The sequence below is a fragment of the Capra hircus genome, chromosome 15 (assembly GCF_001704415.2).
Source record: "Capra hircus breed San Clemente chromosome 15, ASM170441v1, whole genome shotgun sequence".
Lineage (NCBI taxonomy): Eukaryota > Metazoa > Chordata > Mammalia > Artiodactyla > Bovidae > Capra > Capra hircus.
Window position 1 is genome coordinate 64,358,255 of NC_030822.1, and position 26,146 is coordinate 64,384,400.

Genomic DNA, 26,146 nt, shown 5'->3' on the forward strand with positions numbered 1-26,146 from the left:
TTCCTGTTAGTTTCGCACTCTAAGATATTGTTAACTGCTGATTACTGTTAATTCCAAACTCTTAGAAATTAGAAAGTCAAAATATATATTGTACACAGAATATTTAAATATATATCATTATTCCTATTCTTATTAAACAGAATCAATCATTGGGTGTTAATATCATAGTGTTATAAAGGTTGTATGCAAAAGACCAGTAACAATTAAAGGAAATAACTTAAATGGAATTATCATGTTTTATTATTTTCCAAAGAAAATCCCAGAAAATAATACATTGACGGAAGAGAAAATAAGACATATTCATTATTAAGTAAAGAAGAAAAATAATCAGTCTTATTTCTCTTCCTGGAAAAAAAAGAAATTCTTTCCTGCCAAAATAAGAAGAGCTATATTTAGAAGCTAAGAATCAGGCTTGGTAAAAACCATGATCACCATCATCATCTCCCTGGAACACAGAATGCAGGAAATGTTGAATCTACTAAAATGTAGAAGACGATTACCAATAGAAGAAGTAGCCACACTCCGAGTATAAGCCAACCGTTTCTCAAACCACACTGCTGGATCCAAGAATTTTTCCATGCAGAAGTAACGGAAAACTGGTTGAAAATTTTGGCAAATCTCCATGAAAGTTTCATATTTCTCTTCAAAAGACTTTTTCTGCATATCCTTTAATAGATAAAATATAAAATTATTTTCTCAGTATTGTGTTCAACTAATATGTACTAGTAGTTTCAATAAGAAAATGGTACAGTAGGTATAAAGGCAATAAAAAGAAGAACTAGACATTATCTTTGCCTACAAGAAACTTGTCTGTCTGGAAAATTCCATAGACAGAGAAATCTGGCAGACTACAGTCCACGGGAGTCACAAAGAGTCGGACATTACTGAGTGACTAAGCACACACACACACACGAAGCTACAAGTCTGGTCAGGGAAGCAATTAATAACAAAATATAATCCTTTTAGGGTTTTCATGTTAATTTTAGGAGAAAGAGGCACACCAACAGTGACTGTTATTTGTTTTAATTCAATTGTAATTTGAATGATTCTGTAACCTATGTGGAAGTAAACACAAAAATGCCAAAGATAGCTCCATATATTATTAGGTATATCACAGATTCAGGGGTATGATAAGAAAAAGGAAAAATCAATCACGGGTTGATTGAATCTTGACTGTGGCAGCAAGGCAGCCGAACATCTCAGATCTGTTCTTCAACACTTCCTTCCTATATAATAACTTCCTGAAACAAAGCTTATCTACATTGAAGGGCTCAATTCTCATCTATGGACTGATGACTTTCAAATCTGTATCTTTTAAAAAAAGTTTATTTTTAATTTGAGGATAATTACTTAATATTGTGATGATTTCTGCCATACATCAACACGAATCAGCCATAGGTATACATATGTCCCTTCCTTTTAAAAAATTTTTTATTGGCGGATAATTGCTTTACAATATTGTGCTGGTTTCTGCCATACATCAACATGAATCGGTCACAGGTACACATACGTCCCCTCCCTCTTGAACTTCCTTCTGTCTCACTCCATCCCATTGCTCTAAGTTGGCAGGGAGCATTGGATTGAGCTCCCTGTGTCGCACAGCAAATCCCCACTGGCTATCTATTTTTCTTGCTATTCTCTCAATTCGTCCTACCCTCTCCTTCCCCTACTGTGTCCACAAGTCTTCTCTAAGCCTGTGACACCACTGTTGCCCTGCAATAATACCTACACAGACATTTCTGTGTAGAAGACATACAGATGGCCAACAAACACTTGAAAAGATGCCTAACATTCCTCATCATGGGAGAAATGCAAGTCACATCTGTGTCTTTGGCTCAGGTGTTTTTATTAAGTTCCAGCCTGATGTGCCTCTCCAACTTTCACTCAATATCTTCACTTGGATCACTTCCAAATCGAAACTAATTCACCTTCTCAGATCTGGCAAACCTCAGCCACTTCCTTTATTCATCAACATGGTAATAATTAGCCTCTCCATCTACTCCATTATCCCAATCAGGAAACTGGGTACCACTGATACTCTTTTTCACCAACCCCACTTATAAACAGCAACCAAATCATATCAGTTTTGCCTCTTTAATTTTTCTTACGTGAACTGCCTGTTCTCCGTTCCTACTGCTATTACTCTTAGACTTAATCTCATGCTTCTAGTCAGCTTTCTCAAAATATAAGTGTTGTCAGAGTTAGTTTTCTAAAATGCCAATCTGATATTACTATACTTCTCAAGGGTTCTCTATTGCTTACAGGATAAAGCGCAAATTTCTTAACATTTCCTGAGGCAGCCCTCCACTTTTTGATTAATGACTACTGCTTCAGTCTCATCTATTCCTCCTCAAAAACTAAGCCTATGCCATCTTTACCTGCCTGTTTGTGCCTCCTTCCCTTTTGCTTCTATGTTCCTTCTTCCTGGAAAACCAATTCATTTATAAAACTCACCTCAAACACCATCTCCTCTACGAAGTCTTTTTTTTTAAATAAATAAATATTTGTCTATTATTATTTTGTGGGTTAGCTCTTAGTTGCAGTACGTGGGATCTTTCATTGTAGCAAGAGGGCTTCTCTCTAGCTGCGGCACATGGGCTACCACGTCCTCTGCTTTGGAAGACGGATTCTTAACCACCGGACCACCAAGTCTTGAATCTGATTCTCTCCATTCTTTCCTGTCCCAGGTAGAACTGATCACTTCCTCCTCTGTCCCTACACAAACCCTTCCCTCACAACACCTATAGTGCTTTACCATACATTTTTAAAAATATATAACAGAAAGCACAACAAAAGAAAAAGTAAATAGATTTTAGAGTTGGACAGACAAAGTTTAAATCCTTGTTCCATTATTTATTAGTTCACTGACCTGGGGGAAGCTAAATTCTCAGAACTTCTTTTCATCTTAAAATGGGATAAGTATGATAGTGATTACTCATATTCGTGAAGTCCTACCATAGAACCCAATAAAGAGGAGACATTCAATAAATGTCACTGATTGGGTCAATGAATGTCAGACCAGATGGCCAGTGTGATGTGATGTGGCAAAAGTCTTAGACGGTCTCTCTCTCTTCCATAACTTTTTCTTTTTTGGTTTTAGTTAGTATTTGTTTGTTAAGAATTACCTTACCCCAAACTGGAAGCAAATTAGCAAACACTGAATAATGTTACATTTCTCATCCAACAAGGGTTGACACAACATAGTTTAAAAACCTTCCTTTTTCATTCACACAAACTTTCATTCTAGTGAGCATACTGTCTTATACAATTACCTGATGAAATTAAAACTTTTTATATTCCCAAATATTTGATAACTGTCCATTTTAATAAGCTACCAGATAATCTTGTAATAGCATATATATTTGAATGTTACTCACCATCATTTTCTTTTGGCAGTGAGTGGCACTGAAATCCTTTGGCCTGTATCTTTTATGAGCACCATTCTCATTGTTAACAAGAAATTCACCAATAGGGACAGTTCCTGTGCACCATTCAAGAACACCACTTCGCTGAGAAAGGGGAACCACCTGAAGTTACAGATTAAATACCTTTTGATTATGGATAGGCGTTAAAGAGCATGTGAAGATTATTTAATTATCAGAGTTGGTGTGAAGCATTTTTTCAAGTTGCATTACTGCAAGTTGCATTGCAGAATGTCCATAGGAAGAAAGCAAATAAATAAATGAAAATAAATGACCTCAAACAGTAAGATTTTCTATCCTGATGCTTACTTAGACTTCTAAGAACGTGCTCTTCTCTCAATCTTCATGATTCTCTGAGGGGTCAGTTCTGTTAATTGTACTCATCATTTGTGACTGACCAAGACATACTTAGGTTACTCCATCTAGCAGAGGGATTAACTTTGCTTTTCTTATGCCTTTAATATCAAATTCAAAGCATTTCACTTTAGAAGACATCAAATGTAGTCTTAATTTGGGTATACTTTAATAATTGAAAATGTATGTATTCTTGCTTTGTAGTCTCGTTAGCTACACCAAGAGGAAATGTATTCCTAAACATACTGCAAAATGAGCACTTTGACTAGAAAGATTAAAATGATTAAAAATTATGACATTATAAACATACATAAAAGTAGAAAATAATATAAAAACCCTTTTACCTACTAAACAGCTTTATGAAATCTAAGATTTTTCATATTTGCTGGGAAAGAGACAAAACTCTCTTTGTACTCCTCACTGACCCTGTGCCCCTCCATACCAACAAGATGACTGCTACCTTACTGCTACCTTGCTTATCATGTTCACATATTTGGGGGTATACAGTACTTTTATTTCAAAGCTTTATATATATATGGCTTCCCTGGTGGCTCAGCAGTAAAGAACCTGCCTGTAATGCAGAAGGCACAGGAGCTGTGGGTTCAATCCCTGGCTAGGGAAGATCCCCCTGGAGGAGGGCATGGCAACCCATTCCAGTATTCTTGCCTGGAGAATTCCATGGACAGAGGAGCCTGGAAGGTTGCAGTCTACAAGGCTGCACAGAGCCTGAAACGACTGAAGCAACTTAGCACAGCACAGCACGTATATATATGTAACTGTAAGCTTTAAATAAAGATATTTATACTATATGTATGTTTTAATTGCTTTTTTCTCAATCAACATTATTTTATTAATACCTTTAACTATGTTAATACATTTAACAACTCTGAGTTAAAGAGTTAATCATTTTATTCATTTTAACAACAAAGTTATTCATTTTAACAACTCTGCATTGTATAAATATACCATAATAATCCAATTTATACAACTGGAATACTGATTAACATTCACATTGTTTCCAGATTTCCCCAATGCTGCTATCTCCAATGCTATTAGTTTAATAATGAATATATTTCAGTTTTTCTAGGGTATACATGTACCTGGAAATTGAAGAGCTGGGTCATTCAGGAGATGCATCTTCAACTTAGTTAACATATACTGGCAAATAACTATCCAAAGTAGTTGTACCAATTTATTTTAGCAGAGTCTATTCTATAACCTCCCAACATGTAGTATTTATCAAGACTTCCACATTTTGTTAGTCCAAGAGATGTGTAACAGTATCTTATTGTGGTTTTCATTCGTATTTTCCAGATTCCCAGGAAAGCTGAGTGCGACCTGATCGGCTCACTGGCTATTCGAATGTTCTCTTCTTGTGAACTGCCTGTTTGTATTCTTCACCCTTTTTACTCACTGGCTTGTCTTTTTATCACTGGTCTGTAATAGCTATATCCATATTCTGTACATAAATCCATTGTTGTTATTAATAACAATCCTTTTTATTATCAACATTTTAAAATTTGTCTTCTCAGCCACCTGTCTTTATAGTATCTTTAATTTTATACATTTTTAATTTTAATATACTCAAATGTTTTATTATTTTATGTTCTATGTCTTAACACAGAGGAGATTTCATTAATTTATTAACTATGTTTTTTGAGAGTCTATTATGTCTTACACATGATGCTAGGGCACTGAGAATAGAGCAGCAATGAGGCAGATGAAGAATATGTCCTTATAAAGCTTCATTCTGGTGTGGGAACACATACACTAATAGACATTTAATGATGCCAGATAACAAGTATAATAGAACAAAACAGACATTTAAAAAAGTAACAGATACTTTTTTATATGGTCAGAGAAGGCATCTCCGAAGAGGTGACACTGGAGAAAAGCCTGAAAGAATAATAACCTAAGGGAAAAGGTTCATGCAGAGATCTGAAGAAAAACAGTATTACAAGCAGAGGAAAGTGAAAAGCCCTGCAGTGAAACAAAATCGGCATATAAGGTGCTTCAGTCCTAAGCCACCACTTCCCGACCCCCTTGCCTGCGCCTACCCCTACTGTCTTCTGCCCCCCTGCCCTTCCCCTGAAGTGGTCCCCGGCAGCTGTGATCCCACAGCAGGGTGCATGCCCCTCCCGTGTGGGCTCCCCCTCAGTTTTTACAGTGTCTGGGCCTTGAACCCTTTCTGATTGTCCTCTCTGGATGAGAAGGCTCAGGGCCAGCACCCTTTCTCAAAGATACCAAAATGAGGCTAGTTCTAGATGAGCTAGTTGGTGGAGGAAAACACTGCTGCTCAGATCCTAAGACCCTAAGCCTCCAGATGTTCACAGGCCTAAGCGCTGGAGTCTGGCAGAACAGGAGCTATGCCCTGAAGTTCCTAAGAGGAGCCTCTGCAAAAGATTTGTGTTTTAAAGCCTTTTTCAGGGCTTCAGGCTTCCTTTTGCCCTGTGCCCACCCGCCCTGGTTAAAGGGGTGAGTGGAAGGGTTTGCCAAGGATCATGGACACAGAGTAGGCCCTGTTACCGTGGGTCTCAGGCTACTCATCACTTTTCTTGTAGGAGCATAACCGGGAGCAAATGAGGCAGGGCAGAGAGGGCTGGCCCCTCCTTTCTTCCCATCCTCCCTCAGATGTTAAACTGTTTCCAGCAGTAGAAGGAGGCCAGTGATTTTGAGTCCCATGCTGTGTATCCTTTCTGAGCCTGTGCTCATTCTCAGGGCCAAGGAGCTCCCAAAACAAGGCCCTCTCTTTAGGGGCAGGGCCATAATCTCAGGAGCAGTGCTAGATCACAGGCATTTTGGTAGGCAACAATTAAACAGGTTCTGGCTGCCTGTTAATGTGGGAAGGTCTCCTAATTGGGTAAAAAAAAGGAGCTAGAAGAACCCTGGCTCAGAAGACTCCACTTGCTCCAGTATGTCACAGTGACCCTGTGGGTGATGGCCTTGTATTGAGGGTCCACTGGGAGTTGGTGGCTCATTGGAGCCTGTTCCTGCCCTCAGCCTGGGTCTTCCCCAGTGATGTTAAAGATAAATATGATTTCTCCATCTTCAGCTCTTTTCATTCTCCAAAAATGCACTTAACACTCTGCATTGTAATTGTCTGTCTGTTTCCCTTGGTAGACTATGAGCTTCTTAAGAACTAAGAATATGTTTTATTACTTCTATAGAAGTAATGATACACCACTAGGCATGTAAACAAACAATTACTGAACAAATGAATGAAGAGATCTCATAGTCTTTCCAACTTATTTTCCTTCCTGCTTAAGTACCTCTAAATACCTTCCTCCCAGAAAATCCAGCTTTATCTTTGACTTTGAGCTAGCTGTGACCCTAATGCTTGATCACATTAACATCCTTACCTCCTAATATATTCCATCAAAGATCTCTTTTCTAAAATTACTCTCTATTACTATCTAGTTATTGGGGGGGAGAGGAATCAAACCCTTCTTTTGTTAAGAGACTAATGGAGAAAGGAGTAGGCTGGCTTCTTTCTATCTCATTTCAGAGATGTTGGTTGATATAAAAACATTGAATTCAAGTTTCAAAAGGCAAATGGCAATGTTTTTCATAAGGTATAATGAAGAATTAAGTACAAAGCTTCTTTCAGCATTTAAATATTATTTATAAGACACTGATTTTAAAAAATGAATCCTCTCATATCTAAGATTTTAGGCTAGTTGTTCAACATACTTTCTAAAGATGTAGTTTTGGTAGAGATAAATTAGCCCAGTCACAGGAATTCTGGTTATCAGAGGGCTATGTCTCAGTGCCAGCAAAAACAATACTTTGTCTTCCTCCATTTCCATGTGATTCTCTCTGATATCTTATGTTCCTCAATATACAAGTCTCTCCTTTGAGGCTGCATTTTGACATCTGGGTTGTTGTCTTTGTTGTTGTTGTTCGGTCACGTAGCCGTGTCTGACTTTTTTGCCACCCCTTGGACTAGAGCCTGCCAGGCTCCTCTGTCCATGGGATTTCCCAGGCAAGAATACTGGAGTGGGCTGCCGTTTCTTTCTCTAGAGGATCTTCCTGACTCAGGAATCGAAACCACATCGGCACTGGCAGGCAGATTCTTTACCCCTGAGCAACATTTGCACACCAAGAGTTAATTCCAGGCAGTCAATGACCTGGCTTGTTGTTACAATGGTCACAAGAAGCCTGAATGACAGATTGGGAATGACTCCGCAGAAGACTAGGCAGACTGCTTCATTACATAGAAGATAGGACTTTCAGGAACCTTTAACTGAAATCAAGAACAACTAGCAACAAAGCTACAACACAGCTTTCACATTTTTGGAGTAATCTCAAAATAATATAGACCTATTGGCCCAATAATACAATTTTAAACAATAAAGTCAAACCCAAACTCTCGTATTTAGGGGTCATTTAAAATTTTTATTATTATTATTTTTTAGTTTACTTAGCTGTGCCACGTCTTAGTTGCAGCACATGGGATCTTTGATCTTCATTATGGCAGGTAGGATCTTTAGTTGCAACTTGTTAAAACTCTTAGCTGTGACATGTGGACACTTTCTTAGTTGCAGTTTGTGGCATCCAGTTCCCTGAGAGAGCTTAGACCAATGCCCCCTGCGTTGGGAGCACACAGTCTTCCAAAAGGACATTTTTAAATATTCAAATATATAACATTAAGTAATTCCACTATTTAACTGGTAAAATAGTTCTCTGTGAAAATCAGATATTTAAAAAGTTACCAGGTAGAGATGGAGTTTAGTTATTTTTGCCTTCAAAATATTTTAGGTCAAGGTCTTCTCTCATGCTTTATAGCAATGAACTCTGGAAGCCAAATTGTATTATTTACTTGGAAGCCTGAGCTGCTTCCTGAGAAAACCAGGTGATGCTATAGCCCAAGGGCTTCCCCGGTGGCTCAGTGGTAAAGAATCCACCTGCAATGCAGGAGATGTAGGTTCGATCTCTGGGTCAGGAAGATCCTCTGGAGGACGCATGACACCCCACTTCAGCATTCTTGCCAGGAAAACCCCATGGACAGAGGAGCCTGGCTGCTACGGTCCACGGGATTGCAAAGAGTCAGACACGACTGAAGTGACTGAGCACTTACAGCCCAAATCTGCTGCAACATATCGGATCCCAGCTCTCTAGTCATTGCTTTCACCATCTAAAAGTCTAGCACTTAGAGCACAAAACTTCCCTTTCACTCATGTTACTGAATATCTGCCCTCTAAAACATTCTGAGCAATCAGAGGAGAAAGTTAACAGCTCATCAACTTTGTCCTACAATGACGCTAAATCAATAGATAGCAAATTAACTAGAGTGTTGGGTCTCAAAGTGTGGTTCCTAAACTGCAGATGCATCAGCATCACTTGGTATCTGGTAGAAATGCATATTCTCAGGCTCTATCCTAGAATCAGAAATTTTAGGGGCTCAGCAATCTGTTTTAACAGACCCTTCCAGGGACTAGAATGCCTGTTAAATTTGAGTAGCACTGATCTAAACCACATCAAAGATCAGATTTCACAGATCTTGAATTTTAACTTTTGCTCTTAGCATTCCATGAGAACTCGCTTTTTGTTAACTGGTACTAGAAAGCATCAAGTTAACAATAAATTTCTCACAACTTTGAAAGTAAGAAAAAAGTGTGCTTTTTTAAAATGCTTTCCCACTCTTCAACTTCATCCAACTAATAAGTGAGTTTTATATTTCTATTTCTGTAGGCAGTTAAAAAGCTCTAAAAAAAAATCTCAGTTTTCAGTTACAACAGCCTGACTCAATCAGAATTTTGGTGGGTAGATTTAATTTCTTCCCTGCTCCCCTATTTGGAGTTTTTAATTTAACAATTATTTTTATAATTAAAAAAATTTTCACTGAGGGCAATTCAAAATATATTTAAAAAACAGGTACTACCCATAATCCCATCATACCCAGAGTTAATAGCATTTAAGGAACTTTATGTCAAAGCTATATACTGATTTCTTACACATGTATATATAAACATCTGTCAAGGCTACTTTGGTTTCATATGACTGGACAGAGTCCACTTTCATGTATTGCTTTTATCAAGGACATTTTAGTCATTCTCACCAATATATTTTTCAAGATAAACTTTTACATCATGTTTCCACATTACAAAATTTTTACTGGAATTTCATTGTCTATGCTAATTTGAAATCAGCTGACATTTTTCAGTCTCTTCCCATTTACGATGTGGTACTTTTACCTTATGCTAATTTTCCTTTTTTCTTTCTTGTTACATTTGTATAATTTTTTTTTCATACAGTCTTGCATCTTTCTTATTATCATTAATCCTAAGCAGCTTATTCACATTATAAACATTACTGTATTTTTAATTATATTTTTAAACTAATTTTAGTTGACGGTTGGGATACCTTGAGTTTAAGTAGGGTTAACTTGCTGGAGAAAATAAACACTTGTTGTTTATATACCATTTTGCAGGTTTAAGAAACAGATATGGGGCTATCCTAAGTGTCTCTGAAAGACTGCTTCTCTAGTAACACACAGTAATTATCTTAATTTGTTTATATCTTCACAGAAATAGAAACAACGAATAAATAAATAAGCCTTGTTACAGCAGTGACAGAGGAATAAAAGGCAAATAGGACACAGAGGAATGAAACCAGAAAGGAACACCTATAGAAAACACATCCTTCAAAATAAAAGTTTATTGCAATTTTTAAAAATGCAAATGTGCTAGATGAGCATTCATGTAAGGGTCAAAGATGATTAATAGAATAATGTGACTTAAGAATTATCTTCTCAAGCAAAATGCTGGAGGAAATGCAATTGGGACATCCCTCTATTAAAGGTAATCTGACAATATCTACCAAATTATACTGTTACCCATCAACTTTAGGAAATCTATCCCACAGATTCACCAGTGCATATATGAAATATGTTCAATGTTATTTATTGCAGCACAGCACTGCTTGCTACAGTAAAGGACTATAAATGACCCAAATGCCTATTTATATGATAAGGACTTGTATGATAATTATGTACTAATACATAAAGCAGTTGTTAAAAAAGCAAAAAATTTCTATAATATATTGCTGAGTTAAAAAAATATTGTTGTCTCTACTCTAGGAAAGGGGGGAAAATAAGGAATTATATTCATATATTCTATTTGTATAACACTGGAAACAAATGAAAATGGTACTTATACGAATAAGAGATGGTGGGGCATGAGGTTTACAGGGAAAGGGAAGGGGTGAGAGAAGGCTTCCCTTTTTATACCTTTTGCTACTATTGGATTTTAGAACCATGCAAATGTATTACCTAGTCAAAAACTAGCATATTTAAAAATTTAAAACTCTACATTATATAATGTATTCTTCACTGAATCAGTATTTTCTTTTTAACATCATTTCTCTTCTAAAGAGCACTTTTATACCAGAAATAGGCCAAATGGTCAAAGATAAAGGGAAAATACTTTAGCTGATTATAAGAACAAGATTTCTTGAAACAAAAAAATAGTTGCAATTAACATTAATGTATACTTTACAAAAGAAAAATACTGTTTAAATCAGAGCTTAGCAATATATGGCCTTTGGACCAAACCCAGTCCCAAACTATTTTTGTATAGCCTGTGAGCTAAGAATGGTCTTTCAGGTTTAAAGGGCTATCAAGGAAAAAAATAAATAAAGAATATGCAACAGAGACCTATGTATGTGGCTCACAAAGTCTAAAATGTTATCCTTCAGGAAAGTATTTGCTGACCCCCTACCTCAATAATGGCGTCTTTTATATGTCCTTTATGAAGCAGCAGAAATAAAAGTTACCTTATAAGTACAAATAGTCAATTTCCTCTTCCTGGTTTCAGTATTTCTCTGCAGTAATGTATTACACATCTGGAAAACCTGCTGCATGACGGCATCTTGTCTCAGGTCATCACGGCCCTTCAGAATAATCAAAACACAAATAACTACGCACAGTTCATTTTCTTTACTATAAAATCACGCAAAATCATCTGAGGACAGCCAAAGGGCACTTGGAAATCAATCTGAGGATCTGTGCTCCCCTTAATAGTCTCTTAAGTAATTAAGACCTAATACTATTCTTTCGTTTGTGTGTGTAACACACAAACACACGAACAAAAGAATAGTATTAGAATAAACTACATCACTGTAGACCAATTTAGAAAAAAGAAGTATCCTTCCCCACTCCCCATCATAGCTGCTTTTGTAACTAAAATAATTGGAATGCCTACACTTAAGGGCACACAGCAAAACACCAAGGTGGGGGAGCACTGCTGTCTCTCTGCTACTTCCCAGCAAGGCCCAAAGCGTAAAAGCAGAGTAAGGGAGGCGTGCTATCCCTTTCAGATACGTTTAAAACAGCACTTAGCACAATGTCAGACCCAGAACATTGAAGCAAGGGCCTTCAACTTGAACTATTCAAGAAAATAAGCAACACTCAAAAATTTTTTTTCATAACAAGTAGGCTGACGGTTAAACCTAACCATGTCTATACATGTAAAAAGTATTTTTTCATTTCAACCAACTGTTAAAATAAGGCTGGTCTTTCAGATACACACACAAAACCATGAGGAAAAGCATTCTGCTTCTAGAAGACAATTTCCTTCTACTTCGTCTTCCTCACCTGTAATTATTGAGAACAAAACCAAAGAGCCAAAATAAGAAGAAAATATCTGTTAGTTTTTCTTTGATGTTTTCATTAGTCCACTAGGAACCACACCACAAAAGCAAAGTCTCACCTTGACAAGCTGTCTCCTTTCCTTTCCATCAGAGCCCACACAATCTATTATTTTTGGTAAATTTAAACCTCCTGCTAAACGAAATTGTTCTTTAAATGACTTTATAGTCACCAGATTTCCATATTCTCCTGTGGGGTCCACCTAATAAAGTATATGACAATACCTTAGTATTCAATTTGCATTTAAAGAAAAATGAATTTTAAATGACAATTTTAATATTAAGCAAAGGAATGAATGACAATATGCTGTTGGTTAAGAACAGAAGTGGTAACTTTATAAATGAAAGAAAGGAGATTTGACATTGGAAATGCTTCAAAAAGCAATATAGATAACACAATTTACCTCCTTAAATATCTCTAATATAAGAAGTTAGATGAGTGTTGCTGAAAAAACTATTCAATAACCCTGGTTCAGGTGTTACCACTGATCTGTGAATGCTAAGTCATCAATATAAATTAAGTCATCTCCTCACAAAAACAATAAGAGAAATTTTAGAAAAGTATGGAGAGGAGTTTTCTAGGTTTTAATTGCTAAATCTGGCAGTTTCACAAGATATTTAAATAAGTAACTTTGCTGATAGGTTATTACACGATGAAGCTACATTTCAAATCAAATAACCATACATATTAAACACTAAACTGCAAACTCAAAGGAGAGATTTTACAATGTAGTTAAAATGATCATTTTCTAAACTGTAATCTTTATTTATTATGGGCTTCCCAGGTGGCTTGGTGGTAAAGAATCCACCTGCCAATGCAGGAGACGTGGGTTAGATCCTAGGTTGGGAAGATCCCCTAGAGAAGGAAATGGCAACCCAGTCCAATATTCTTGCCTAGAAAATTTCAAGGACAGAGGAGCCTGGAGCGCTGCAGTCCTTGGGGTCACAAAAGAGATGGACATGACTTAGTGACCAAACAACCTTTATTATTATATTTACCCCTGCCCACATCGTACTTCCAGCAATAAAAAACTATTAGGACATAGCTGAAAGTGTCATGTATATTACAGTCAATACTGTAATATATATTGTATTATTTAATATTGTAACACATCACAGTCAATACATTCTAACGTACAGAATTTTAAAACTCAATATAAAACAATTAGGAACTTTCTTGCTCAGTTAAAAATTAATATTGACATAAACACACAAAATATTTCCTTCTTCTGGCCAATGAAAATATCAATGACAGCTTACAGACTTCTTCATAAGAAAGATGACAACTGTAAAAACTGAAGGAAATAGAAAAGAAAGCAGGAGAGATCTTTAAGTATTTTAAGTCTTGGGCAAAGGGAATCCAATAAAGAAAAAACTATTGGTTGAAACAAATGAAATTGCCAATAATTAACCAATTTTGACCTACAATAAAAGGCTATTTCAAATGGTTTAACTTGCTAAAAAGTAATTTAGTTTAATTAAAAAATCAAAACAGTTAATAGCAAATTACCTTAATTTCCATAGTAGGGACAACAACATCTTCTAAATTTTTAAGTTTGATAATGGGCTGGTCTGCTGGAATATTTATGCCTTCTGTATTTAAAATAAAGAAGTTTCAGTGACAACTGCAAATTGAGCAACAGTATTGTAGGTAAAGCAGGAGAATTCAGCAGATACCATAAACCCAAACTATGGCTAATCTGTGGTTCTGATTTAGAAATGAAGACCAAAGACTTGGGACATAATGCCGCTTGGGGTCAGGGCATAGCAATGAGTAATGTGGCTTACAGATGAATTTGCAGGTTACCTGGCACTGGTAATTAGACCAGACTCCACCTGAGGTGCCAAGTTGGACAACTTAAGATAATTATATAATAGTATGAACAGCACATAGATAATGCTATACATATTATTATTAAATGTGACTAAACAACATGACAGTATTCTTTGTTTGCTTAGAGGAACACTATGAGAAGCCTCATTTTTATTTTAAAATAGTAAGAATTTAACCATGAAGACATGATTCTGAACAGAAAAAAAGAACATAATTATTAAAGTTTGGGGAGACAGATACACACAACCAAATTATAGCAGCTTATAATTATTTAAAGAGACACAGCAAGAAGAGTGATGGAGAAAATGATAGTCTTTTCATTTTTAAGTCCTAGAATGCAGTTATCTATTAAAAATCAGTTCCACAACAAGATATTAAGTGAAAAAGTAACTGGAGGGGTATTGAAGGCTTTTAGATAAAAATAAAGTTTTGAATTACGTGTGAGTTATAATCATCAAAACTTTCATATCTATAATTAATGTGAGTTGAGCAGATTTACATTCTGTTCTGTAATTAAAATATCCCTATAGAGAATAAGTGGGCTTTCCTGGTGGCTCAGCAGTAAAGAATCTGCCTGCAATGCAGAAGACTCAGATTCAGTCCCTGGGTTGCGAAGATCTCCTGGAGAAGGAAATGGCAACCCACTCCAGTATTCTTGCCTGGGAAAATGGGAAATCTTATGGACAGAAGAGCCTGGCAGACTATAGGCCATGGGGTCACAAAACAGTCAGATATGACTTAGCACCTAAAAACAACAACAGAGATTAACATAGCAAGAATGCAACATTCATTCTTTCAAATTGCATACTTCTCTGAGTCCTCCACTGAGTGGCATCTAAATTTGCTAGTATAATATAAGCATCACAAAGTGCCTCAACACTTCTGACCATCTGAGGTCTCCTACTTCGGATAGTACGTATTATTTTGTTAGCAGCCTCGGTTCGATCCTATTAATAAAATACAAACAAAAAATATTACAAAAGCAAATATGCAACATTAAAACTTTTAGAGTTATAAAAACAAAAAAATGGAATTTATGTACATATCTAGACAATGGAAGGACTATAATTCCTCAGAGACAAAGCAGTCACTATATTATGAATGAAACATATCAAAGGTATAATAATCTCAAGAGTAAATGACTTGGGTGCCTTGTAAAATCTATTTTTTCTTTCCTCATTACGCTGAGGAAAAACAGTAAAATACCTTTGGTATCTCTTATGCTTTGAGAAATATTCAGGAATTTTGAACCAGTTTTAGGTAGCATCATAATAACAAAGGATTTACAAATTTAATATTGTAACAATATATACTCTTTGAATTCCTGAGACTTAAGAAAGGAATATTTTGAGAAAAAATGAATATCGCAATTAAAAAAGGTATGCATGTTCAATCCAAATACCTCATCAAGCTGAGAGCTTTGTTTAGGTGCATTTTTAGTAATTCTACTCCTTCTGGCTGCCTCTGGTTTGGTCAAAAATTCATCTTTGTTTGCATTTGCTAAGGCCAATATGATAAACAAAGTGTGATGAGGATGATCCATTGAAATTCTAGAGATGAGCTGTCAGAAAATTAAGAACTGTTAATTTTATGGAAAGAAAAAAAAATCCATAACTTTTTAAATTTAAATTTTGCTTAACATTAAGATATGTTTTACTGTGCTAGATGGTACAGTGGGTGGACTGTGTGTGGGGGGCGGGAGTGGTGATGTGGTATGTATGGGTGAGAGAAGTATATGAGGAAAAAGAAAGAGAAAGTGAGTAACATGTGGCATATGAAAGGAGACGAAAGAGAATATTCTTGCCCTTATATAACATAATAAATATGACCGACGATACTTTTTGGTGTAGCCACTTTCTAGAGTGGAACAGTAATATACAATAATATAAAAGAAAAGCAATTGTGGTTTGATTTTCATGTTTACTTACATTATTGAGGACTTCATGAAATCCTAGGCCTCCCATCATCTTGGTCCCCATTCTAGCAGCCAATTGGTACATAAGAGGCAAAAATTTGTATGATGGAATCTTCATTCCATCTCTCTGCCATTAAAAAAATACAAAATTAAAAAGCAATCATTTCAACTAGACCTCACATCTAAACAAATACAAAATGCTCCTCTATTAGTGCAATCATCAAGCAGACATATTTTTTCCTTATCATTTGTCTTAAAGTCTAGATTGACTCACTGGTAAATCATGTTTGAACCTGTATCAGATTGCATTCAGAAGTGGAATACTTGGTACTGCTTATATTCCAGTGAATCCAAGGAGGACAAACATTGATCTAAGAACTATTGTAATCTTGACTCCTGAGAAGTCAGTGTGAATAAAATGGAATAACTATTTTCCCCTACATTCTAAAAGTAACAGGATTTAATGTACACTAGTAGCAGAAATTTGTTATATCTCTTATGAGTATTAATATTCTCTTCAGCCAGAAGAACTATTTTAAGCTTCAAACTGATTGAAACATAACTTTAGGTGTCATTTAAGTATCATTAATAAATGATAGGGATGACAGGGCATAATATTTAGGTGTCATTAATAAAACCCAAGATTTTTAAATAAAAATTTATAAAATTCTACTGCCTTAATGTTTTCTTAAAATGTTTTTATTTTCCATTTAAAAGAATAATTTATTGTAAAAAAAAAAATAAAAAACAGAAAATAATAAAGCAGGGGTTAAAAAAACACCACCTGTGATCACATCATCTTTTAATTGCTTTCCAAATTTCCCAGTCTAGCATTCTGGGTACTTTCCGATGGTAATTAAAATGCTACAGGAAAAGACTGACCTAAATTCTCTCATATCCACATAAACCTATATCATTAGAGTTAGTTAAGTACCTATGTGTAGTGCCCTAAACTAACTGCCAAGGATACAAAGTATACAAAATGCATGACATTTGAGGGGCTAATGGCTTAACTTTTAAAGCACAGGCTAGAATACTGGGTTGAAAAAGAAAACTTGCCTTCATCATGCCATTGACTTCAGAAACTCCAGAATTTTCAAGCCAGAGAGAACAAAGACGAAATATCCACATATCATGCTCTTCACCACTTAATAAGCAATTGATGTAATTTTCAACTGCTTTACATAAGAAACGTTTACGATCCTCTTTCAATGCACGGAGTGCACATTCATCCAACTCCAGCTCTCGCTGAACCTTTACTGTGTATCTTACATTGGATAATTAAAATAAAACACAAAAGCCGTTAAATTTTATAGAACTACAAAATCAAATAAGATATACAATATAAATGAAAAATCAGGTGTCCATCTTAGGAGAAAAAGCAACATTCTAAGAATTATAAAGAGAATAAACTTACTTTTGTCTTTAAGTTTCTGCAATTCAAAAGCTATTTTAGGCAACCAAAGTAGACTCTATGCAAGGTATTTCATTAACTTTATTTTCTACTTACACTAAAATATATATACCAAAAGCAGGTTTGAAAAAAGTATTTAATTACATCAAACTAAGTAACTCCTCTCTAATTTCAACACATATCTCTTTTTCAGCTATGATATCAACAAACAAACTAAAAAAGCAAAACAAAAAGTTAACACCAGTATATTTCACAATTAGTATAGAGCCACAGCATGAATTCCTATCTGGTTCTGTATACCTGTATAAATACTGTATATCTTGTTACTTGTAGACCCTCAGTTACCTGTTGGTCTGGATTTTATGTTCCCTAAGTAGGCCAACTTCCTCCTTGGCTCTTTTCAGAAGAGCTTGCTTATTTTCAAATTCTGAGGATTTCATGTAGTTTTCAATTCTTTGGTATTGAGTATCTGAGAACCGTGCTAATGAGAGAAATGCCTTCATTTTTCCATTTCTCAGCCCATCATTGCTTTTTCCATCATAATTTTCAGCAACTTCCACAGCCTTCAAGAAAAAAACAATCCATTTATACTTACAGATACTAAATGCATCTAAAGAATTACTCAGATCAAAGAAATATCCATGGTAAAGTTTAACATATATATATGTATATAAGCTAAATTATACAAAATACTTCTTTGAGTTTTCAAAACAATTTTGACAGAGCAGAAACAACTGAAATAGCTAATATGTGTAAAGAATGGTACAAAAACATAAAGCTCTATAAAACTAAAAAAACATATTAGGCTTTTCATGTTCATTTATTAGTGAAGTAGCTATTTTAAAAATTAAACTATATGAATAAGAGGGAGAAACAGGAAGCTCAAAGGTGGTAGAAGCACTGGGTTGAGAAGATCCCATGGAGGAGGGCATGGCAACCCACTCCAGGATTCTTGCCTGGAGAATCCCATGGACAGAGGAGCCTGGTGGGCTACAATCCATGGAGTTGTTAAGACTTGGACACTACTGAGCAACTTTCACTTCGGGCTACAATCCATGGAGTTGTTAAGACTTGGACATCACTGAGCAACTTTCACTTCACTTCACTTCAATGAAAAGATCAAATGTATTTATGCTAAGCAACTCTATTAGGGTTCCTCAAAAACCTTACCTTTTCTAGATAGGTCTGCATGATGACTGCAGGATTTTCTAAGCAAGTTTCTGCTAACCAAGTGCCACAAACTCTTAGACATTCTGTGTATATAAGTTTTAAGTTGGGATCATTCTGTAAAGGAAAGCAAAGTCTTAAAATGTAATTCATTATCATGACTGTACAAAAATATCTTCCATGTAGGAAAAAAACAGGTTAAAAATGTCTTTCCTCATTTGCTTTCAACTTACAACTATTTTAATAATTCCAAATATTTACCTTTATAAAATAATCATTCTCTACTACTAGTACTATTATTACTATTATTGAAACAACTCACATATATTGAGTACTTTTATATGATTGGCATTATTGCTATATAAAATAACATATAATAATTCAGTTAATCCTCACAAGAATCCTATGAAATAAGAACAATTATTATCCTTAATTAGAAAACTACAACTGAAGTACAAAGAGGGTAGGTAACTTCAGGGTCCATCAGTTCAGTTCAGTTGTTTAGTTGTGTCCGACTCTTTGCGACTCTATGGACTGCAGCACACCAGGCCTCCTTGTCCATCACCAACTCCTGGAGTTTACTCAACATCCTGTCCATTGAGTCGGTGATGCCATTCAGCTATCTCATCCTCTGTCATTCCCTTCTCCTCCTGCCCTCAATCTTTCCCAGTATCAGGGTCTTTTCCAATGAGTCAGCTCTTCACATCAGGTGGCCAGAGGATTGGAGTTTCAGCTTCAACATCAGTCCCTCCAATGAACACTCACGACTGATCTCCTTTAGGGTGGACTGGTTAGATCTCCTTGCAGTCCAAGGGACTCTCAAGAGTCTTCTCCAACACCGAAGTTCAAAAGCATCAATTCTTCGGCCCTCAGCTTTCTTTACAGTCCAACTCTCACATCCATACACGACTACTGGAAAATCCATAGCTTTGACTAGATGGACCTTTGTTGGCAAAGTCAAGTCTCTGCTTTTTAATATGCTAAGTTTGTCATAGCTTTTCTTCCAAGGAGCAAGGGTCTTTTAATTTCATAGCTGCCAAAACCATTTGCAGTGATTTTGGAGCCCCCAAACACAAAGTCAGACACTGTTTCCCCTGTTTTCCCATCTATTTGCTATGAAGTGATGGGACTGGATGCCATGATCTTAGTTTTCAGGGTCCATACTGTTAAGCAATATTTAAAAAATCATACCATATGAGCTCCCAGGGCTTGGTATAATGATAAATTCTCTAATAAAGGAGGATGTTCTACAAGTTTCCATTATCCAAAAGTACAAAATGTTGATATTCACCTAGTAGGTGTATGTCAGAGGGATATCACTGAGTCCAAACTTTTAAAATACTTCATGATTCCTACAAATGCTGCTAAATTTGTCCATCATATGCTGGAGACAGAGTTGAAGAAGCAATCAAGTTTATAACAACTAATATAAAATATATATGTACATTATAGGTAATGGTAGATAAAATATCAGATGTGATGTTTTCAAGGTCTTTGAATTGACCACCTAATTATTTCAACTTGCCTTTTAAAAAAAGTTTTATTCTCTTGTGCATTTTCTCTTGCATTTTTTGTCATTTCAGATCTATAGTGTCTATTTCATCTTTGTTTCCCACACACCCTCCTTGATTACTGTAGAAAGTTTTAAAAAAATAAGGCTTATAATTGGGATGAATTAATCTATGATGAGATGGACTGATAGAAATGTTGTAAACAGGAAAAATGAATACTGTCTAAACTTTTACAAATACTAATTTTCAAGACTCCTTTTTATAATTTCTTGTTCATGGATCAGTAATTTCAAATCTTTAATAAAATTAGTAATTATATTAAATTTTATTTAAAATATTATAAAGCACAGTAATCTTTCTTATTACAGTAAAAACTAATTCAACCAATAGAAAAAAAGTGAACCTCTGTACAACTGGCATCCAGCTTCTTGATCATTTGCTTGAGAATACTCAGGGCAAGACTCTGTTCCTTTTTTGCCCAGAATACTTGTGCCTCCTCCAGTTGCCACTCAGAGACTCCACTACTAGCTGAATTATACTGTTTAATTTGAAATATTGCCCTTTCAGGGAGCTGAAATGAAAATAAAAAATGGAAATAAACATTTTTACTATTACTACTACTACTTCTACTACTACTGATAAAAGCAGTAAGGACTTGACAATTTTGTCTTAAGTGCATCTCTGCCTTCCCTAGCCCCCATATCTGCCTATCTGTTTTTCTCTTTACATAGAGACACATATAATTATGTGTGTGTTTATATACAGTATATCCAATCACTGAAATGTTATACATATAGAAAGTTAGGTAGCTTCTCATTATTTAACCAGGAAATTGAGGATTAGAGAAAGACTTGTGCAAGACTCAAATTCAGGTCTAATTCCAAAAGGAGAAATCTTAAACAACTATGCTATACAATGTTATAATAGCAATCTGTCTCTCAATGACATTTCTTTTTACTTATGCTTTCTATTTTCTAGGTAATAAAAAGGCAAGGTCAACGAGTGAGATGACATAGTTTTAAATCTGATTACCTGTGTGTTCTTGAAAGTTCGGGCTAATACAGAGAGTTCTACAAGATGCTTGGTGAGAATGTCCTTAAAACACTCTCTTTGGGAGTTTTTCATTTCCTTTTCCATCAAGATCTCCAAAATGACTGTGCGTAGGGCCATTATAGGCTCCTGAAAACTAAAATCACTGTCTTTGAGAAGCTGGGAATGTTTCCACCACTTCATGTACACTTCAGAGGGCTGCCTATCTGTTACTGATCTGAAAGCCAAACCACAAGGTTCACATTAGCAACAGAAATGAAAAAAGGGTGCTACTATGCAGGTTCTAAAACTTAAGATTTAATAAACACTAAAGGAATTTTTGCAGCAACATGACTGGAACTTCTAAAATAAACTAAAAGAAGAATCAAAGTTTAGAAATCTACAATATGGTCAGAGCTCGGAAGGTCAGTCAGCAGAGAACCCAACAGATGATGAACATTTTAAAATTTTCTTTCTTTTTTAAAATTGAAGCATAGTTGATTTACGATACTATAGTAGTTTCAGGTATATAGGAGAGCAATTTGATATTTTTATATAGATGCTACTTTTAAGGTATTCTTAAAAATACTCTTCAACCTCACAAAAAGCAGCACTTTTAAATTACCATTCTTCTGAAATGAGAACGCATTTATCAGGCCTCTCATTCAGAACATCTACACCTCTAGTACAACTTCAATGATCCTCAAAGAGGACCGTCACCAAGGAAATGAAATAAACTCATTATCTACCGTACCCATCAGGCACAGGGCATGACTCTGCAAAACTGTAGCTATTAAAGAAAGCACAATCCAATGAAGGAAATGCTGGCATCTGGCAAAGGTTTCATATACCAATATTATTTATTAAAGGAAGAGAAAATACATCTTGTACAATTAGTTCATATGAGCAGAGTGCTTCCCAGGTGTTCAAATTAAGCAATACTGTCCAATCCTTCAGGAGTACTATATGGGGAGAAATCAAGATAAATGAAGCAGGGAAACTAAGATGATGACCTTAAGGTGATGTAGGAAATGAAAGTTCTTTTAGTTGCTTGATGAAGAAGGAAACAGTAACACAAACTCAGAGGAACCAAAACTTTAATTCCTCCCAAAATGATCTTAAGAGCAGCAAGTTTCAAATTTTTTAATCTCAGGAAATCCTTTATACCAGCACTCCCCAACCTTTTTGGTACCAGGGTTGGGTTTTGTGGAAGACAATTTTTCCACAAACTGGGGAGCTGGTGGGGTGGACGGTTTTGGGTTGATTCTCATAAGAGCTCATAACCTAAATATCTTGCATATGCAGTTCAGTAGGGTTCGTGCTCCTATGAGAATCTAAGGCTCCTGCATGCGAACCTTGAGGAAAGGTTGTAAATACAGATGAAGCCTCACTTGCTTGCCTGCTGGCTCATCTTCTGCTGCGCGGCCTGGTTCCTAACATGACATAGCACGGGGTTTGGGGACCCCTGCTTTACACTCTTACAAATTATGGAAGACTCCTAAACAGCTTTCATTTACAGTTCAGTTCAGTTCAAGTCGCTCAGTCCTATCCGACTCTTTGTTACCCCATGAAGTGCAGCACGCCAGGCCTCCCTGATTATACTTATTAATATTTGGGCTTCCCTAGGGGCTCAGATGGTAAAGAATCTGCCTGCAATGCAGGAGACCTGGGTTCAACCCCTGCGTTAGGAAGATCCCCTGGGGGAGGGAATGGATACCCGCTCCAGCACTCGTGCCTGGAGAATTCCATGGATAGCAGAGCCTGGCAGGCTAAAGTCCAAGGGGTCACAAAGAGTCACACACAACTGAGTGACTAAACATTTTCACTATTAATATTTACCTTATTAGAAACTAAAACTGAGAAAAATCTAACATGTATTAAAATTTATTTTAAAATAAGAATACTAAATCAACTAAGAATCACAAAAAATTTAGTGAGAAGAGCACTATTTCACATTTCTATGAATCTCTTTGATGTCTGGCTTAATGGAGACACTTGAATTCTCATCTCAGATTGTGCATTTAGTTTGCTGTGCTATGATGTTTGGTTAGAGAATGTGAAGAAAATCTAGCCTCATATAGATACAGAAAAGGCAGGAAGATGGTAACAGTCTTTTCAAATAATTGTAGCTATTCTCTGATACCTCACCAAAACGTCACTATACATCATGAAAGAATGAAAGCAAAAAAAAAAATTTTTTTTTTCTATAATTTTAACAATAGTTTTAATTTCCTGAACCCCTGAATGGATCCTAGGGCCTGCAGGATTTCTACACTACATTTTGTGAACTGCTATACTAGAACCTAGGTATTTGTTACCAATTCGTCAAACTTTTCTTCTTTAAAATTCCCTAGCAAAAAAAGATCCAGAAATACTGCAAAGTGAGATGACTTCCTTTCCACTATTATAAGGGGCAATCTCCCTTAAACATTCCATATTCATTAACATTGACTGTTTACTAAGAATTAGTCACCACGAAATAGCAATAGGGATACAAGAAGAAATAAGTCCCACTTTTAGGGATCCTCTAGTATAGCATGGCAGAGTATACATAAAGTAACAGTAATGCAATGCAGTACTAAAACAGTGGAGTATATATAATATGCTATGATAAAAAACATGAGGAAATAATTTCATCTGGGGTAGAACAGGGGAAAAGCTGTAAAGAGAAAAACACAAAGTTAAATTTAAAAACTTGAATTTTATAGTGAGTATTTTTGAAAATGTTTATTTTAACAAGATCACAGTTCATTAGGTCAACTAACTTATACTGTGATAAAAGGAAAGGAACCTATGGCTGGTCTCTATACAGCTTTTATGTTTTAAAGTCACTTTGGTAACAGGTTGTGCTTTGGGATACATAGTTATTTGAATCACATACCTTGAGAAAAGTTCTCCAATGTTTTCAAGCTCTCCAATGGCCTGCAATCTGCTAAGTGTAGGGTAGAGGGAATACACAGACTCAAGACTGCCCTTACACAACTCTTCCACTTCTTTAACTCTAGTAGCAGAAAAGACAAGACACTTGAAAACTAAGATAAATTTTTTTTTACAGATGATAAAAGTTGAGTTCTCATTATAGACCTGTGTGTTGATTTAATAATAGCAATATTCAGAAGCACCAGCATAAGTTAGTGGAAACAAAGTAAGCCTTGGAATTGTATGGACTGAGATCTAAATTCTAGTTTTAACAGTAATGACTGTATAACTTTGCACACATTACTGGATTCCTCTGAAACAAAGCTTTTTCACTTCCAGAATTATTTTGAAGGTTAGAGAATACATACAGAAAAAGTCTAACAAAGTAGCCACCACATGATAAGCATTTAAATGGTAGTATTACTTCTGTAAAAAAATACAGGATTTATTAGGTCACAACTACTGTTAATCAAAAAACATTACATTTGTTTAGCCTGTTATAGTTAAGCTCTTTTTTGTGTATTATCTCATTTGTGCCTCAGACCAAGCCTTTAAGTACTAACTCATTTTACAAAAAGAACATTAAATGCTAAGAGAGGTAAATGACACACAACCACTAGAGACAAGATTAAAATTCTCAGTACATTTGTCCAGGAAGAGAACCAAGGGATGGGAAATAAGACTTTTCAGGGTTCAGCATAAATAATGGATCACGGTTCCAAAAGGAAATTTTATTTTTAAAGATAGCATATATTTGAATACATAAGCAAAGAAAAATGTATTATATAAGAAAAAAAAAGCTCATATAAGTACCTAACGTATGAGAATGCTCTTACTTTAAAACAATTTAAAGGTAACAATGGTTTTATATATATATAAACATTTGTGTGTACACATACGTGTGTGTATATATATATATATATATATATTTGACAAGTGTCTGTTAAAGAATTCTTTCACATAAAGCATTCAAAATATGAAGATACAGAAAACAACTGTTAAGACAGGAACACTTGTAGTTCTTACGCAAACATGTTTGCAAAAGATAAAATTCATTTGAGCACTTATTTCTCAGATGTGGAAAAGCTTTGAAATTGTCAACTGTTGAATATTTCCTCCCACTTTGGAAATTCTGAGTTTCAACACTGATTCGTATGAATTATGAATTACACAAGTAATTTTTTTTAAGGGAGTCAAGGGAATGACAAAAAACAACCTGACCACAGCTATTAGGTCCTTATCCTTTCAACAGTGTAAATCTTTGTACTGAAAGTATTCTTCAGGTTTTCAGAAAAGCAGCAATGATCAAAAACAATAACTCTTTCTTTTTACAATACCTGGCATGTTTGAGACTTTCATAAAAAGTAGAGAATTCTCTGTCTCTTAGAGACTGCAGAGCATTGTACAACAACTCGTGGTAACTGGTTCTTTCCATTTCTTTGCTGTGAAATAATTAAAAAATCAGAGAAAAAATTTTTTTAAAAACAGAGAATCCTGGTGTATGTGTATAAACAGCTTCACCAAGAGGCAAAATTTTAAACTACAAGTAGAATTATCTCCATTTAAAAAATGCATTTCTAGAAAATTTGGTAAGAATCATGAAGAATTCTGTGGATCTTTAAATTCTTTTTTCAAGCAGAAAAAAGCAAATTTCTCAGATTTTTTTTTCCCCAGGCTCTAAACATGTTATATTCCCATTTATTTATGAGATGAACACCTACTATGTGCCTAGTACTAGTCACCAGGTTCTAGATGCAGTGAGTCCATTAGTAGACAAGTCAGATCAGGCCCCCATTCTCATGGAGTTTATGTTCCGGTTTGGATAAATAAGAAAAATACCAGGACAAAAGACATGTAGAAAAGTAAAACAGGGTAACAAAACAAATGACTGAGTGGTTACTTTAGAATTGAAGGTCAGAAAAGATCTCTCTGAAT

The 26,146-nt window shown here is 35.5% G+C and overlaps 1 protein-coding gene across 4 annotated transcripts in view; it reads right to left on the minus strand.

The window, feature by feature from the left end:
* The window catches only part of ATM (ATM serine/threonine kinase), a 155,913-nt gene that overhangs the window by 18,662 nt on the left and 111,105 nt on the right, over positions 1-26,146 (minus strand). For all 4 annotated transcript variants that reach the window (XM_018059835.1, XM_018059834.1, XM_018059836.1 and 1 more), the window contains exons 45-59: positions 25,549-25,653; positions 24,174-24,293; positions 21,296-21,530; positions 20,667-20,834; positions 18,756-18,869; positions 17,931-18,148; positions 17,231-17,438; positions 16,185-16,298; positions 15,659-15,817; positions 15,065-15,203; positions 13,933-14,015; positions 12,485-12,625; positions 11,550-11,666; positions 3,378-3,527; positions 501-666 (exon numbers count right to left, since the gene is read on the minus strand). In XM_018059835.1, the coding sequence (XP_017915324.1) occupies positions 501-666; positions 3,378-3,527; positions 11,550-11,666; positions 12,485-12,625; positions 13,933-14,015; positions 15,065-15,203; positions 15,659-15,817; positions 16,185-16,298; positions 17,231-17,438; positions 17,931-18,148; positions 18,756-18,869; positions 20,667-20,834; positions 21,296-21,530; positions 24,174-24,293; positions 25,549-25,653 (2,237 nt within the window). The remainder of the gene's footprint in view (positions 1-500; positions 667-3,377; positions 3,528-11,549; positions 11,667-12,484; positions 12,626-13,932; positions 14,016-15,064; positions 15,204-15,658; positions 15,818-16,184; positions 16,299-17,230; positions 17,439-17,930; positions 18,149-18,755; positions 18,870-20,666; positions 20,835-21,295; positions 21,531-24,173; positions 24,294-25,548; positions 25,654-26,146) is intronic.